This window comes from Mirounga angustirostris, unplaced genomic scaffold (assembly GCF_029215605.1).
Source record: "Mirounga angustirostris isolate CCGP_5_RB_7025 unplaced genomic scaffold, mMirAng1.0.hap1 SCAF_1, whole genome shotgun sequence".
In the NCBI taxonomy this organism is placed as follows: domain Eukaryota; kingdom Metazoa; phylum Chordata; class Mammalia; order Carnivora; family Phocidae; genus Mirounga; species Mirounga angustirostris.
The window spans coordinates 190,152,866-190,168,418 of NW_026991709.1; the positions used below are offsets into that span (position 1 = coordinate 190,152,866).

The 15,553-nt window shown below is 44.6% G+C and overlaps 2 protein-coding genes across 6 annotated transcripts; both read right to left on the bottom strand.

Annotated features, from left to right (window-relative positions):
- Nucleotides 1–1,772: 1,772 nt before the first annotated feature.
- HTD2 (hydroxyacyl-thioester dehydratase type 2) lies at nt 1,773–3,218 on the bottom strand. The gene has a single exon (XM_045862072.2). It carries the CDS (start codon nt 3,216–3,218, stop codon nt 2,607–2,609), a length of 612 nt encoding a protein of 203 aa, XP_045718028.1. The 3' UTR covers nt 1,773–2,606.
- On the bottom strand, nt 2,812–11,513 carry RPP14 (ribonuclease P/MRP subunit p14). 5 transcript variants are annotated; one of them, XM_045862076.3, is made up of 6 exons: nt 11,458–11,513; nt 9,148–9,245; nt 8,970–9,054; nt 4,623–4,699; nt 4,071–4,149; nt 2,812–3,378 (listed from the first exon to the last, which is right to left on the bottom strand). In XM_045862076.3, the coding sequence occupies exons 2-6, from the start codon at nt 9,243–9,245 to the stop codon at nt 3,322–3,324; spliced, it is 396 nt and encodes a 131-aa protein (XP_045718032.1). In that variant the 5' UTR covers nt 11,458–11,513; the 3' UTR covers nt 2,812–3,321. The 5 variants fall into 5 exon arrangements, with proteins under 5 accessions (XP_045718032.1, XP_064450667.1, XP_064450678.1 ...); XM_064594597.1 differs by having other exon boundaries at nt 11,356–11,505; XM_064594608.1 differs by having other exon boundaries at nt 11,336–11,475.
- Between the last annotated feature and the right edge of the window lie 4,040 nt (nt 11,514–15,553).

Consider the following 15,553-nt stretch of genomic DNA (forward strand, 5'->3'; position numbering starts at 1 on the left):
AGGTGATGGTTACCTACATCAACTAATAATATATAGGAAAATGCTGCAACTGTAGCAGGAAGTAAGATCTAGCACATTCTGAATATAAAGAAAATTCTATAAAATGGTGGTTCTGAATACTTTAATGCCACATAACGGGATACTATTACAGAAACTGACAGTGCTCCAGTAATGGGAACATTGTAAGACCCCCAGGGAGATAGAGAAAAGAAATACTTTGGAGCCAGGCAGGTCCCCTTGGCAGAGAGAGACACAGCGAGAGAGGGAACACAAGCAGGGGGAGTGTGAGAGGGAGAAGCAGGCTTCCCAATGAGCAAGGAGCCCAATTTGGGGCTCGATCCCAAGACCCTGGGATTTGCTATCATGTCACAGAGGAATTTTGCCCAGGGTTTATAAGAAGGTCATATACAACTAAAAGCCACCCTAGAAATTGATTGTGGCCTAGAAATGGCACACAGCATCAGTCTATTTCCTTGCCTATAAAATGGGACATTAACTTTAATTCACAACGTTCTCAAAGATTGGAGTGAATGTAGAAAACTGGCTCATTGGGGCGCCTGGCTGGCTCAGTTGGTGGAGCATGTGACTCTTGATCTTGGGGTTATAAGTTTGAGCCCCACACTGGGTGTAGAGTACTTAAAAATAAAATCTTAGGATCGCTGGGGTGGCTCAGTCATGAGGACCCATGAGGGTCCTGGGATCCAGCCCTGCATCGGGCTCTCTGCTCAGCGGGAAGCCTGCTTCTCCCTCTTCCTGCCACTCTGCCTACTTGTGCTGTCAAATAAATAAAATTTAAAAAATAAATAAAATCTTCAATTAAAAAAAAAGAAAATGGGGTGCCTAGATGGCTCAGTTGGTTAAGTGTCTGACTCTTGGTTTCCGCTTCAGCTCAGGTCATGATCTCAGGATTATGAGATCAAGCCCTGCATCAGGCTCTGTGCTCAGTGCACAGCCTGTTTGAGATTTTCTCTCCCTCTGCCCCTCCCCGACTCGCACTCTCTCTCAAAAATAAAATCTTTTAAAAAAGGGGGGGATTGGCTCATAGACAGTGCAAAAATGGTAGCTACTAGTATTAATAATCACATTACACTCCACTTATGGACCCCCACTTCAAGAGTGCTACTAGTCCCAGAGAATGAGTTCTACAGGAAGAGGCAGTCTTGGCTCTGAGTTTATATTTTGTGCTCCAAGTTTGTTTTTCCAATGTTGTATCAAAGTTTTAGCTTGTGTAGCCTTCCCCTATGAATAAGTCTTCTTCATGTGCATCTGAGCCCCCAGAGCAGCCCCTTCTGAAACTCAGGAGGGCATCCTTGCTTCTCATGTTGATTTTAGTATTTTCATCTCACCATCTGACTAGGGTATGGTGGTACAATATTCAACAGTTTAAAAATATTATTTATACACATCATTGCCCTCTAGTGCCCAGAATGATTTTTTTCCTAGTAATCTGCTTATCTCTTTGATGTTTAAAAAAAAAAAAAAATCTAGTTACTGATCCACCAGGAGGAAAAACCTTTTCCCGGGAAATGGGGGTTGATCCCACCAATGACACTTGATCTATCTTCCTGATCAAAGCATCTAGTTGTAATCAGAACCACCATCTAAAGCCACAGAGCAGAGATGGATGTTCTGTTATAGATTATCTTAAAAGTGTTGGCTGTGTTGGGATGACCAGTACAAACGCATTAGGCGCATTTCCTCTTCAGTATCCTTTTTTTTTCAATACTGATTTTCAATATCCCTCAACTCTTAAGAACTTGGCCTCCACAGGGTTCCTTATACTTTTTATTTATAAATCTTTACAATAAGCATATATTATTTGTAAAGGGGAGAATCCACAGTGTTTTCAAGAGAGGGAGAAAATAATCTGGATTACTAAAATAGAAATTTTGCATTCCAATTCTATTCCAGGTTTAGATTGATTGACATCCTGAAAAATGAAGTCTATTACCTCTTTTAATTGTGGGCTAGTTTGCTTTAAACTCAGGAAAACCTCTAACCTCATTCACAGGGGAGAATGGATGACCGGTTGGACTTCGTGCTTAGCTATTTGTATCTAGCATCTCCAACAGTCCTGTGTGGTAGGTGTTGTTATCCCTGTTGTATACCTGAGATTGAGAGAGTTTACATAAATGAGTCCAAACGTGCACATAAGCCCTTCTCCAATCACAGGAAAGCCATGTGAAAAGCAAATGCCACTGAAGATGGAACAAGGTGCCACTGTGGTGTAAACAGTAACAAATTACAATAAACTCTGACTCAGAAACTGCTGAAGGACAGGATCTAAGTACCCTGACTGGTAGAAGGTAGGTGTTCAAAGATGACCTGAATTCTGTTGTTGCCTTCAGTAATTAAAGGCTAGTTATAAATTCAGTGACAAACTTACTCTGCACAGACAGAGGCAGGCTTCTGTTATTCAAATGCAAATCTGACTAGATGTGAAATCCTAAAAGAACCTTTAGCTAAGTAACTTTCTTGGTATTTCTTCAGTTTTAAAAATCTAGACAGAGGAGGAATATACTCAGGTCTGTGTGAAGCATAAAGCCAAATTGGACAGTGGACCTTTGGACACCCCTCTACCTGCGACCCTCCCCCAACCTGGGCTTCTAGGTGTACAGGCCATCCCTCGGTGAAGAGCAGCGTTCCTTTTTCCTCAGAGGCTCTTCAAGAACAGTACCACTGGCACTTGAATGTGCATCTTTAAACACATTGCAGGACTGGGGAGTTTCTGGGACCATAACTTTAACCCAGCCTTCCATAACAGTCTTTTTACTTTCTCTTACAAAACATGACACTGCAATAACAGCAATGAACCGCTTTAGCCTTTTCACCTCTGCGGAAGCTACAACAACTTCTCCAGCATATAAAGGGGCTGGAAAGCTAATTTCCTGTGAAAGTAATACACAGCCTGGCCCTGGCATTTTAGTTCCCAGGAGAGCCGAAATAAGTCCATTGACCAAAACTCCATGCACAACTGTCTTTCCAAACTTGGTGTTTTTTGCAAAATCTTCATTTAAATGCAAAGGATTGACATCCCCCGTTAATTCTGAGAAGGCAGCCACGTCCCTCTGTGTGAAGGCCCTGCTGAGTTCAGCGCGGTCTCCAACTCTGGTGTGCATCTGCTCACTGTGCTGCCTGCTCACCACTGGCTGGCTCAGGAGGATTCTACTCTGAAGCCCACCCGACCACAGATGATGGCGGGAAATTATGGGGAACATCTTCTGCAATCAGAGCTTTTAGACTGCTTCAGTCTTCAGACAGCATATTGTCACCAAAACATGCTTTTGAGAGCAGAAGGATGTTTCTGCAATTGAAGACTGTTCAATCCAATACTAGTTCCCTGCTATTCCCAGATAAGGCAAGGAGAAATGGAGAAACCTGTAAGAGAAAGAAAACAGTTAAAGAAATCTGGGGAGAAGACTGCACTGAAACACAGGGTGTGTGGAAACATGCCTAGTTTTCTCGGGTAAGCGAAGCTGATGCAATGGCATCTTAAAGAGCATCCTTAGAGGTAGCCTCAGATACACAAGTGATCACAGGAGGTTTAGAAAGAGTGTTCTAATATTTAAGGCACCAGGCATTAAGCAACAAATGAAAAGTTAAGACTTTTCCACAAGAGTTCCAAGTTTCATCCCTAAACATCTCCCATACAATCTAAAATCTAAGTGCTTTCTCTCACATTTCCAGAAGCAATGTAGTCCTTATTCCTCCCTACTGCCCCCAGTGGATAGTGTTAACCACACTAGATTTATGCAAGCAAAAAATGGGACATGTACTAAAAAGCAGTTTGAGGGGTACCTGGGTGGCTCAGTCGGTTGGGTGTCTGACTCTTGATTTTGGCTCAGGTCATAACCTTGGGGTCATGGGATTGAGTCCTGTGTTGGGCTCCTTGCTCAGCATGGAGTCTGCTTGAGATTCTTTCCCTCTCCTCTCCCTCAGCCCCTCCCCCCGCCCCGAACACTCGCTCGCTCCCTCTCATAAATAAATCTTAAAAAAAAAAAAAAAAAAAAGAAAAAGCTGCTTGACCCCTACTCAGCCTTGTTTGGAATATGTGAAGGAACGGTCTTTACCTGAATCACTCTGAAGGCACATTTCTTGCCTTTATAGGATCCTAACAGAGTCAAAGAGCTCCACAATTTGACAAGACCACTGTAGAGAGATCAAGAATGAATGCATAAAGATTTGTCTCTGTGACATCTCCCTAGTACTTTTGTGATGGGCCAGATAGTTAAATTAGGTCCAGAAAACCTAATTTAAATGAGAAAACTTGAGTAGATGTGCTGCCAAAGAGAGCACTAAATGAGAAAACTTTAAAAGTAAAAGCACATTATGTCATAGCAGAGAATAAAATGCACCTCAATTAGGAATGTTTCTAAAATACACATTTTTGAGTTTGCAACCATGGCCACCAATTGGGAAACACTACAGCTGTAAGCAAATCATGAGTTTTGCTCTGTATAGTCTAAGCTCCTGGTGGATAAAAGGTCGTATCTTTCCCAGTTTAAACTTCCAAAAACTACTCAGAGCTCACAATGCCAAGCCCCTTCTTAGAGAAGAGCATTTTTGCTCTATTTCTCCAACCACCTCTCTGCTGTTATACTACAAAGGGGCCTCTGTCGTACCTGCTACATATCCTCAAGATGGCTGACAGGGTCTTCTCTTCGTAAGTTAGGATGTCCAAGGGTAATGCTGCATCAACCTAGGTATGGAAAAATACTATTAGCAGACTATTATTATCACTATTCTTTTTTCTTTTTATTTTCTTTTTATTTATTTATTTTTAAAGATTTTATTTATTTGACAGAGAGACACAGCGAGAGAGGGAACACAAGCAGGGGGAGTGGGAGAGGGAGAAGCAGGCTTCCCGCCGAGCAGGGAGCCCGATGCGGGGCTCGATCCCAGGACCTTGGATCATGACCTGAGCCGAAGGCAGACGCTTAACGACTGAGCCACCCAGGCGCCCCTATTCTTTTTTTTTTTTTTTAAAGTAATCTCTACACCCAACGTGGGGCCCGAACTCACAACCCTGAGATCAAGAGTTGCATGCTCCAATGACTGAGGCAACAGGGTGCCCCTATCAGGACTATCCTTTTTTTTAAGATTTTATTTATTTGAGAGAGAGCAAGCTAGAGAGAGAGAGAGAGAGAGAGAGAGTGCACAAGCAGGGGGAGGGGCAGAGGGAGAAGCAGACTCCCTGCTGAGCAGGGAGCCCAACACAGGGCTCCATCCCCAGATTCTGGGATCATGACCCAAGCTGAAGGCAGACGCTTAACCAACTGAGCCACCCAGGCACCCCTATCATCACTATTCTTAAAGTCTAATAACTAATCGTGTCAACTGCTTTTCTCCTCCAAAAAAGCAGTATTTTATTTAGTGGTGCTGTAGTACTGGGACTGCTTATTTACTGTCTAGAATGTTCTTCCTGTAACTCTTCATATTGCTAATGACTCTTCATCCTTCAAGTCTTTGTTTAAATTGTTCCATCCCTGGGGGCGCCTGGCTGGCTCAGTTAGTAGAGCAAGAGACTTTCGATCTCAGGGTTAAAAAAGAAAAAGTTCCATCCCTGATCCCCAAAATTAAGCTCAATTGCTTTCTATGCTGTTTCACATATAGAAACCATACACTTCCTCTTTCATAATACCCATCATTCTGGAACCAGGTTTTATACCCGACGGAGAAGGTACACACTTTTTTCTTAAACTTTTTATTTTGAAAAATTAGAATCACAGGAGGTTACAATGAAATTTACAAGAAGGTTCTATGCACCCTTCATGAAGCCTCCCCCAGTAATACAATATCAAAACCAAAAACCTAAAATTGATAAACCAGTTTATTCAGATTTTACCAGTTATATACGTACTCCTATTTGTCCGTGTGTGCGCGTGCGTGTGGTGTGTGTGTGCATACTTCGATGCAATCTTACCACATAGGTAGTTTCATGCAACCACTACCATCATCAAGATAGAATTACACCATCGCCACAGGGCGCTCTCCTCCTCCCAATCCCTAACCACGAACCTTTCTCCAGATTATATAATTACATTATTTCAGGAGCATGATACAAATGGGATTACCCAAAATGTTACCTTTTGGGATTAGCTTTTTCACTTAGCATAATTCTCTGGAGATTCAGTTAAGTTTTTATATGTATCTATAGTTTGTTCCTTTTTATTATTGACTATATGCTATGGTATCAATATATCATGAATGTTTAAGTACTCACTCACTGAAGGACATCTGGTTGATTTCTGCTTTTGAGCTCTTACAAATAAAGCTGCTATGAACACTCACATACAAGTTTTGTATGAACATTAAGTTTTTACTTCTCGGGGCACCTGGGTGGCTCAGTCATTAAGCGTCTGCCTTCGGCTCAGGTCATGATCCCGGGGTCCTGGGATCGAGCCCCACATGGGGCTCCCCGCTCAGCGGGGAGCCTGCTTCTCCCTCTCCCACTCCCCCGCTTGTGTTCCCTCTCTCGCTGTGTCTCTGTCAAATAAATAAAATCTTAAAAAAAAAAATAAGTACCCAACATATTAAAAAAAAAAAAAATTTACTTCTCTGGGACAAATGCCTAGGTGTGTTAACTGCTGGGTAGAATAGCAGATGCATGTTTAGTTGTTTTTAGAAACTGTCAAATGGTATTCCAAAGTGGCTGTACCATTTTTTTTTTTTTAAGATTTTATTTATTTATTTGAGACACAGAGATAGAGAGAGAGAGGAAACACAACCAGGAGCAGTGGGAGAAGCAGGCTTCCCACTGAGCAGGGAGCCCCATGCGGGGCTCGATCCCAGGACCCTGTGATCATGACTTGAGCCAAAGGCATACGCCCAACGACTGAGCCATCCAGGCGCCCGTGACTGTCCCATTTTGCATTTCCATTAGCAATGAATGAATGATCCAGTTTCTCCACATCCTCACCAGCACTTAGTATTATCACTATTTTTTTTTTTATTTTCGGTTGTTCTGTTACGTGTGTAGTGATAGCTCACTGTGTTTTTATTTTTTATTTACTTATTTTTTTTTTTTTAAAGATTTTATTTATTTATTTGACAGAGAGAGACATAGTGAGAGCAGGAACACAAGCAGGGGGAGTGGGAGAGGGAGAAGCAGGCCTCCCGCGGAGCAGGGAGCGCAACGTGGGGTTCGACCCCAGGACCCTGGGATCATGACCCGAGCCAAAGGCAGACGCCCAATGACTGAGCCACCCAGGCGCCCTATTTACTTATTTTTTAAAGATTTTATTTTTAAATAATCTTGACACCCAGCATGGGGCTCGAGCTCACAACCAAGAGTCAAGAGTCAAAAGATCAAGAGTCGCATGCTCCACCAATTGAGCCAGCCAGGCGCCCACACCCATTGTTTTGTTGTTGTTCTTTTTTGGAGCTTATTGTGTTTTTAATGTGCATTTCCCCAATGGCTAATAATGTTGAACATCTCTTCATTCATGTGCTTCTTTGTCAACAGTACATCATTTTTAGTGAAATGTCTATTTGTGTCTTTTACACATTTTCAAGTTGAAAAGTTTGGTTTTCTTTATTATTGAGTTTTTAGAGTTCTTTTTATTTTTTAAAAGATTATTTATTTATTTTTTATTATTATTTTTTAAGATTTTATTTATTTATTTGAGAGAGAGAGAATGAGAGACAGAGAGCACGGGAAGGAAGAGGTCAGAGGGCAGAGGGAGAAGCAGACCCCCCGCTGAGCAGGGAGCCTGATGCGGGACGCGATCTCGGGACTCCAGGATCATGACCTGAGCCGAAGGCAGTCGCTTAACCAACTGAGCCACCCAGGCGCCCTATTTATTTATTTTTGAGAGAGAGAGAGTGTGCGACCATGCACACGGGGAAGCAGAGGGAGAAGCAGACTCCCACTGAGCAGGGAGCCCAATGCAGGACTCAATCCCAGGACCCTGGGATCATGACCTGAGCCCAAGGCAGACGCCTAACCGACTGAGCCACACAGATGCCTGAGAGTTCTTTTTATATTTTAGATATGTGGTTTGCAACCAGTTTCCCCCAGTCTGTAATTTGTCTTTTCATCCTCTTAACGGAGTCTGCTGTGGAGTATATGTTTTTAATTTTAATGAGATGCTTACCAGATTTTGACTTGATAAAACATATGAATCAGGAAATAATTTCCTGAATCGTCTTTGTTCCCTCTCAAAATTCTACTTATTTTCAAGTAAATGCTAAAATAGGACTACTCAATGTGGTCTGTGATAAAATAAGAGGCTGTAACACAATGCAAATCAACAATATCCCTAAGTACATTGTTTAGTTCAGCTCAGTTTTTTTAAAGTTTATTTATTTATTTACTTTTGGTAATCTCTACACCAACATGGGGCTCTAATTCACAATCCCAAGATCAAGCATTGCATTGCAAGCTCTTCTGATAGCTCATCTCAATTTTTGATTACGGGGACTTTTTTAGTAAAGGAAGTAGTGTGCTGATTCTGGTGTAAATCTTCACAATGGGCAAAAAAACTGTCTGCACGGGGTGCCTGGGTGGCTCAGGCAGTTATGCATCTGACTCTTGATTTTGGATTGGGTTGTGATCTCAGGTCCTGAGGCTGAGCCCTGGTTGGACTCTGCGCTCAATGTGGGGTCTGCTTGGGGTTCTCTTTCCCTCTCCCTCTGCCCCTCCCCTTGTTCGCACACACTCTCTAAATAGATAAAATCTTAGAAAACAAAACAAAACAAAACAAAACAAAAAACCCAAAAAACTGTTTGCAGGTTGCCAGTCTGGACCATACTGGGAGTAGCACGGCACTAAAACATTTGTCTAACAAGTTCTTTGTCAAATAGAAGGCATATTAGAACAAACCTACCCAAAATTCATCATTTCTGAAAGTCTGCTTCTGCAATTTCAAATATGTTTTTAAAGTTTTAAAATCATTATTTGGAAAAGCATTGTTTTAGTATGTATTACAAAGATCTTAGGAGTGTTCAATCTACCAAGTGATTCATACCTCCCCAAAGAGGTCCTTCAAGGCTGAAATAAGCAGCTGTTTGAACTGTGCAGCATTCAGTCCAACCCCACGATCTTGAAATTCTCTATAAAAACATTAAAAAGAAAAAAAAGTATCAAATTTCATACTATTCAGATTCATAAAAATATAATCACAAATAGAACTTAGGAGAACTCACAGGCAGACTTTCATATAATGGTGCTCAGAGGGATTTTTGTAAACTATTCTTTCATATGTGGTGGCTGGAGCTGGCATCTTTTCCAAAGCTGACCACATCTAGAAATGAAAAATCAAGAGGGCTACAAATTAGCAAGGTACAAGCTATTTTTCACTTTTTTCCCATTTTTTAAATGAGAATTTAACCCATTTTGATTTTTTTTTAAAGTAAGCTCTACACCCACTGTGTAGCTTGAACTCACAACCCTGAGATCAAGTCTCTTCAAGCCTTTTGAACACATTGTTCTAAATTAGATTCACTTGTTAATACTATTTGTTCAATATCTGGTTCCCCACTAAAGGAACCAGAAAACTGAGGTCCAACCAAGGAAAGGGAATTAGCCAAGGTCACATAGCTATAAACTGGCATTTACAAAAACCTCTGCGTCAGGTCCAGTTCCAAGCACTCCTAGATGATGCCCTCAGAGAAAATGAGAAGTTAAGGTCAAGGAGCTACATCCAAGCATCCACTTAAAAACACGAATAGTTCCTGTGTCTGGCACAGAGTATGTATTCAATAAACACTTACTGAATGGTGAGAAGTATTAGGCCTATATGTTCAAGACTGCAGAAATAATCACCTGATGATTCTTTCCCAATCATTACAGTTGTCCCTGACTAGAAGGGCAGGGAGAATAGGACCCTCAATCACTTCATTCGTTGTCTGGCACATGATAGGTGTTTTTTAAGAGTTACCATCAGCCTTGATGGAGTTGGCTGCTTGAGCTAGGAGCTAGATTGTGCCTGGGGCTCAGGACGCCAATAACGATGAAGACTTAGGGGGTATTCTGGAAATGGATAGTGATAATGGTTTCATAGCAGTGTTAATATACTTTACATCAATAGGCTGTACCCTTAAAAATGGTAAATTTTATGTTAGGTATATTTTACCAAACAAGACTTAAGGATCAAGTGTTTACTGAGCAGTCACCGCCACATAGGCCTCAGCCTCAGAGGCAGTGACAGTATTGCCCTCTGCAGGCTGTCCCGAGATTAAAGGAGAGGATGCCTGGGTACCCTTCGTACAGCCTGGCAAATCTGCCAGGCTCTCCACAACAATGGAAGCACTTCCCTAGCTCTTGTTATCATCTTTAAAGCCAGCCTTTGTAATGGCTGCAGGGATGCTCATTAAGTGACCTATTAGTAATAGGTGTCCCTGCTTCCACCTGCTCCCCACCCGCCACCCCCCAATCTAGTCTCTACAGCAGCCAGAGCGAGCCAGTTAAAACCTATTCAAGGCCCCGCCACTCCTCTGCTCAAAACCTTGCAATGGTTCCGTTTTATTCAGAGTAAACACAAAGGACCTACCAGCCCTGCAAGGCCTTACCTGAATTGTACCGCTGCCTCCAACAGCTCTGACCATGCTCCCTTGCTCAACTCCCTCCACCAGACTCCTCCTAGCTCTTCCTCACACACCGTTTCCCTCCCGTCTCTGCGCCTCGCTCCTAGCTTTTCCGCATGTTGGGAATATTCTTCCTCCAGGTAGCTTCATGGCTTTGATCAACTCTCACCCCTCGATTTGGTCCGGTGGCTGTTCTATCTAATACGGCAGCCCCTCCATTCCCCTCTTCTCGTTTTTCCCCATAGCACTTACCACCTTCTAACACAACTACGTAATTCATTTATTCTCTATTTGTACTTCCCTCCCCCACCACAACAGAATGTACACTCTGCAAGAAACGGGGTTCTATCTTGTTCACTGTTTCCTAGGAATCTAAAAGTGCACACAGTATACATTCAACATGTAAGTTTTGGGACAAATCAATCATTAAAAAAAAAAAAAGCCCAGTCCCCTACTATTGGGTACTTCAGTTGTTTTCAACTTTTTTTTGACTAACGTCCCCCATTTACTTAGCGCCCACCTGGCGCCGGGCGCATGCGCTCTGCACACGTGGTCCCGCTCACTCCTCGCACCCACCATGTGCTACCGAGACCCCGTAGTACAGGTGCCCGGGGAGGTGCGCGTCCGGGCCTCGCCGGCCGCCCGCGGCATCCTGGGCCGGAAAGGATTGGTACCTCAGATGGCCGCGCGCCGCCCGCCGTAACTCCCACCTTGCGCATGCGCACCTGGCGCGCAGGCCATGCGTCATCAGCGTGGCCGACTGAGCTCACTCCCGGCAAAAGCCGCTCTGTTATGGGCTTCCGCTTACCTGCTTTCGGTCGCACTAACCTGGCGCCTCCCTGACTCCTGTTCACTGCAAGAATCCGCCAAAGCTTGGCGTTCCCCCGCAAAGGCCAGACCCCGGGCCCAGAAAACTCCGGGGTTATTTACGTTTGGCTCCTATCTGTTTCACCCCCCCCCGGAAGCGTGACGCCTAGGGGCGGATATGACGTCACCGCGCGGCCTCCGCCTAAGAACCTGGGCGTGAATCCTGATCAGGAGCTGAGACTGGCCGAGCTCAGTGCCCCCTGGTGCCCACTCCACAGAAAGCTCTGTGAGCGAATGTGTGTATGGGGTACGGGGCTCCGGACGTGTTTATTCGGCACAGGAGCTCGCTTTCATAGTCATTCATTTATCCATGCGTTCATTCATTCAACTTTATATCTAGCATCTCTTCTGCTGAGCATCTTCTGTCAAGCACCCCAAGGACGGGAGCCACTCTTAATGCCCCTTGTGGCTCCCAGCACATAGTAGGTTATCTATCTGGGTTGACATAAGATCCAGAATGGCGTATCTTCAAATGTAAGCCAGGTTTCATCTATGCATTTACTAATGCTAAGTCCCAATTATGTGCTAGGTACTGGGAACTCAGCGGAGGGCAAGAAGATACGGCCCTGTATTCGTGAAACAGGTAGTGTTTGTGTTTAATAATAGTAGTAGTAGTAGTAGTGGTAATAACAGCAGCTAATATTTATCAAGTACTTTCTTTGGGCCAGGCGCCATGAAAAAAATTTTTTCGTATGTTATCTCGTGGAACTCACACAATCCTAAGGTAGCTATTACTATGATCACCCCCATCTTACAGGGGTGGAGACTGAGGCCCAAGAGGCTGTTACTTGCCCAAGATCACACAGTTGTAAGTGGTGGAGCAGGCGGTCTGACTCTAGATGGTGCTCTCCATCCTGCACCATACTACCACCAGTTGTGTGGCATCCGTCAGGGGTGTGTATGGGAGAGGGGCTGGGGCTGCCAAAACTGGAGTGTAAGCCCCATGAGCATGGGGGCCTTGTCTGTGTTGGCTCACCATTGCACTCCAGTGCCTGGCACTCAACACACAGTTAGGGAATGCAGTAGTTCATAGATGGGTGTGCTGATTCGGCCTGGGTTGGGGCAGATGTTGCCGTGCACAGGCATGCACGGAGTCAGCTGGGACCTTCTCATGTCTTTTCTCAAAATTCCACTTCCTGCTGTTTCCTGCAACTTCAGTCCTTGGCTATAGTCATGTTCTCCGGTTCTGCAGCTCTGCTTCCCTTCCTTCTCTCCTCAGAGGAGACAGGACTTGTTCCAGATTGGGGGAGAGGTAGAGGAAATCAACACAGACCCCACAGACAGTGGCATTTTCTTTCTTAAAAGTGGTTGGATTTCAGAAACTGCCAAAACTCACTCCAAATACATCCTCTGCCACTTATTCATCCTCCTCATCTGTCACCTGGAGAGATTAGTAGTATCTACCTCAGAGTTGTGAGGAAAAAATAGTTGGTGTAAAGTATCTGGCTCAGGAAACACTCTGTAGTGGGAGAGGGTTCCCAAAACCAGCCACCTGGCAAACCCATCCTGCCAGGCTGCAGCCCAGAAAAACCAGAGCAGCTCATGTATTTTAGACTTCAAAGAACTTGGATAATTTTCACTTTTCTGCACCAAACCCTGAAAATGAAGTGCCTTCCAAGCTGCCTGAATTTTCTGTGTTGCCTCATTAATTCAGAGTTTAGAATAAAAGAGATACCTTTGAATGATCATGACAGTAGTTTTTTAGTTAAATTGTATCTATTTTCTTAATAGATACTGTTGGCATGTGGCCTACATTTCAGATAGTATAAAGGGATAAACAATGTAAAGTAAGTCTCCCTCCTACCCCTTATCCAGCCAGCCTTTCTCCCCAGGGGCATCCACGGGTAGGAGTTTCTTAAGTGTCCTTCCAGAGATACGGTAGGGGCACTTTCCCTTCTTAACAATATTTCTTTTTTTTTTTTTTTTAAGATTTTATTTATTTGACAGAGAGAGAGCAAGCAGAAGGGGGGGGAGGAGCAGCAGGCAGAGGGAGAGGGAGAAGCAGACTCCCCGCTGAGAGGGGAGCCCCATGTGGGGCTTGATGCGGGGCTTGATCCCTGGACCTGGGATCATGACCTGAGCTGAAGGCAGATGCTTAACGACTGAGCCACCCAGGCGCCCCTCTTAAGAATATATCTTAACATCACTCTAAAACATAACACACAAACCTGCCTCAGTTTTCATAAAAGTTGCCCAGCATTGCATTGGTGGAGTCATTTGGCTCAAGATGGCCATTCCAGACACTGTGTTTCTGACATTTCAGAGCAAAGCTGCTGGGGCAGATCGGCGAGTATTTTATGGTCCTGGAAGCTATGGCAGCCAAGAAAGAGTTGAGTCCACACTTCCTCCCCACTGCTGTGTTGAGCTTCCCCCCGACCCCCTTGTGAACTGGTGCCAAATGGCTTTTGCTAAAACTGAGGTGCTTTCGCTTGGGAAGAAAGGGCAAGAGAGAGGTCCAAGTAGGATTACAGCCACAAATCTCCATCAGACTCATGGGAATCATATCCACTCATGTAAGAAGATTGAGAAGATAGGACAAAGGGAGTGAAAATGACCAGAAGCTAAAAGCTATGGAATGACGGCTGTTGTTTCCATTTAGAGAGACTTGCCAAGTGCCAGAGCACTTGCTCACATTATCCCAGCTACCCTGCAATGTCACATTATTGCCTTTCACAGATGAAAAAAAAAAGGAGTTTAGAGAGGGTAAATTCTTTGTCTAAGGTGGCGAGAAGTCCCAGAACCCATGGGATGGATGACAAGGCCAGAAGTTGCTCTTTGAGGCAACCCTGAGTATCCTCTCCAAACAGGAAATTGAAAAGTAGGCATGTTTTTGAGTCCCCAGCGGCTGAGCCTGAGACAGGGATCCTCGTGGAAGTAATTGACTGGGGGCAGCTCTCATGGGAAACCTGCAAGGGAGGAGGAAAGCAGGATGGGCCGGGGAAGGAGCTAAGCAAAGATGTGGGTTCAGCTGAAGCCCAGCCTCAGGCTGATCCCACACAGAGCCCTGGACATAAATGACACCAGCAATCTTCCAGCCTTGCAGGCAAGGGGGCCAAGCCTTCATCATACCCGCCCCACCCTCCCACCCCCAGTCATTGACTGCCAGCTGTAGGATTGCCAGATTTAGCAAATACAGTTGCCCAGTTTGAGTTTCAGATAAACAGTGAATAGGATATCCTTATGCTAAGAAAGTGTTCATTGTCTGAAATTAAATTTAGCTGGGCATCCTGTGTTTTGTCTGGCAACCCCAGGAGGTGAGAGGAAGAGGATGGGGCACCACCTCTCAGGCATCTCCTGCTGTCGGAGGGTGGTTCTCTGGGAGAAGGGCAGGTGTGTTTCCTCAGCAGCCAGTCTTCACAGCAGGTGTGTGGGGGCGGGCAGCAGTCAGTAACAGGGATCTGGGAAGGGGACATTAGCAGCACGTGCTGCAGGCAAGGACTCTGGGGGGCAGCTCACCAGTCAATGGTAAAAAAGACCAGAAGCTCCTGCCCAAAATGATCCAGGGGAGTAGCACATTGGCCTGGTCCCTGCTTCAGCCCCTGCCCGGCCTCATCCCTGGCTGCCTTCTGAGGATGTTTTTGCTTCTTCCCAGTCTCTGCTTGTGTTGGGGGCTGGAGTGGGAGCCAGGCTATTTAACTTTGTTTCATCCAGCATTTATGAAATGTATTTAAATGATGGAGGAAGCTTTCCTTACAAGTGACCTTAGAAACTTCTCCCCTAAAAAAAGGCTCTAAGACCCTAGGAAGGGAGAATTTGAGGAGGGGATAACAACCCTGTAATTAAGCAGCCTGTTTCTGGAGGGGCCCAAGAACCTTTCTCAAAATTCAGAGATCCTTTCTGAGGGATTCAGCAGGTTCCTACAAAGAAGTCCACCCTCACTGTACCCCCGCCCCTCCTCTGGAGGCCTCTGCATCTCTGTTATAGGAACCTGGGGGATCTGTGGGTTCTGACCTATAAGAGGCCCAAGACATAGACGTAAGTGAAAAGAGCAAGCAAGGGGTGAGGGGTGGGCAACAGTAATGCCCAGCATGACCCCATTTATGTAAAACACACACAAACATACACATGCACACAGCAATAAGCCAGCTGTAGGGGCCTCTCTGTTGATGCATATGTATGTATAAGCATAATTTTTAAACATCATCTTGTTTGATTTGTT

Excerpts from the sequence above, each read along its gene's own strand:
- HTD2 (XM_045862072.2), bottom strand. The coding sequence starts at position 3,218 with ATGTTCCCCATAATTTCCCGCCATCATCTGTGGTCGGGTGGGCTTCAG.
- RPP14 (XM_045862073.3), bottom strand. Across the intron at positions 4,150-4,622 it reads ATCTTGAGGATATGTAGCAG|TGGTCTTGTCAAATTGTGGA; the intron begins GTACGACAGAGG and ends ATCTCTCTACAG. Across the intron at positions 3,379-4,070 it reads GTGCCTTCAGAGTGATTCAG|GTTTCTCCATTTCTCCTTGC; the intron begins GTAAAGACCGTT and ends TTTCTCTTACAG.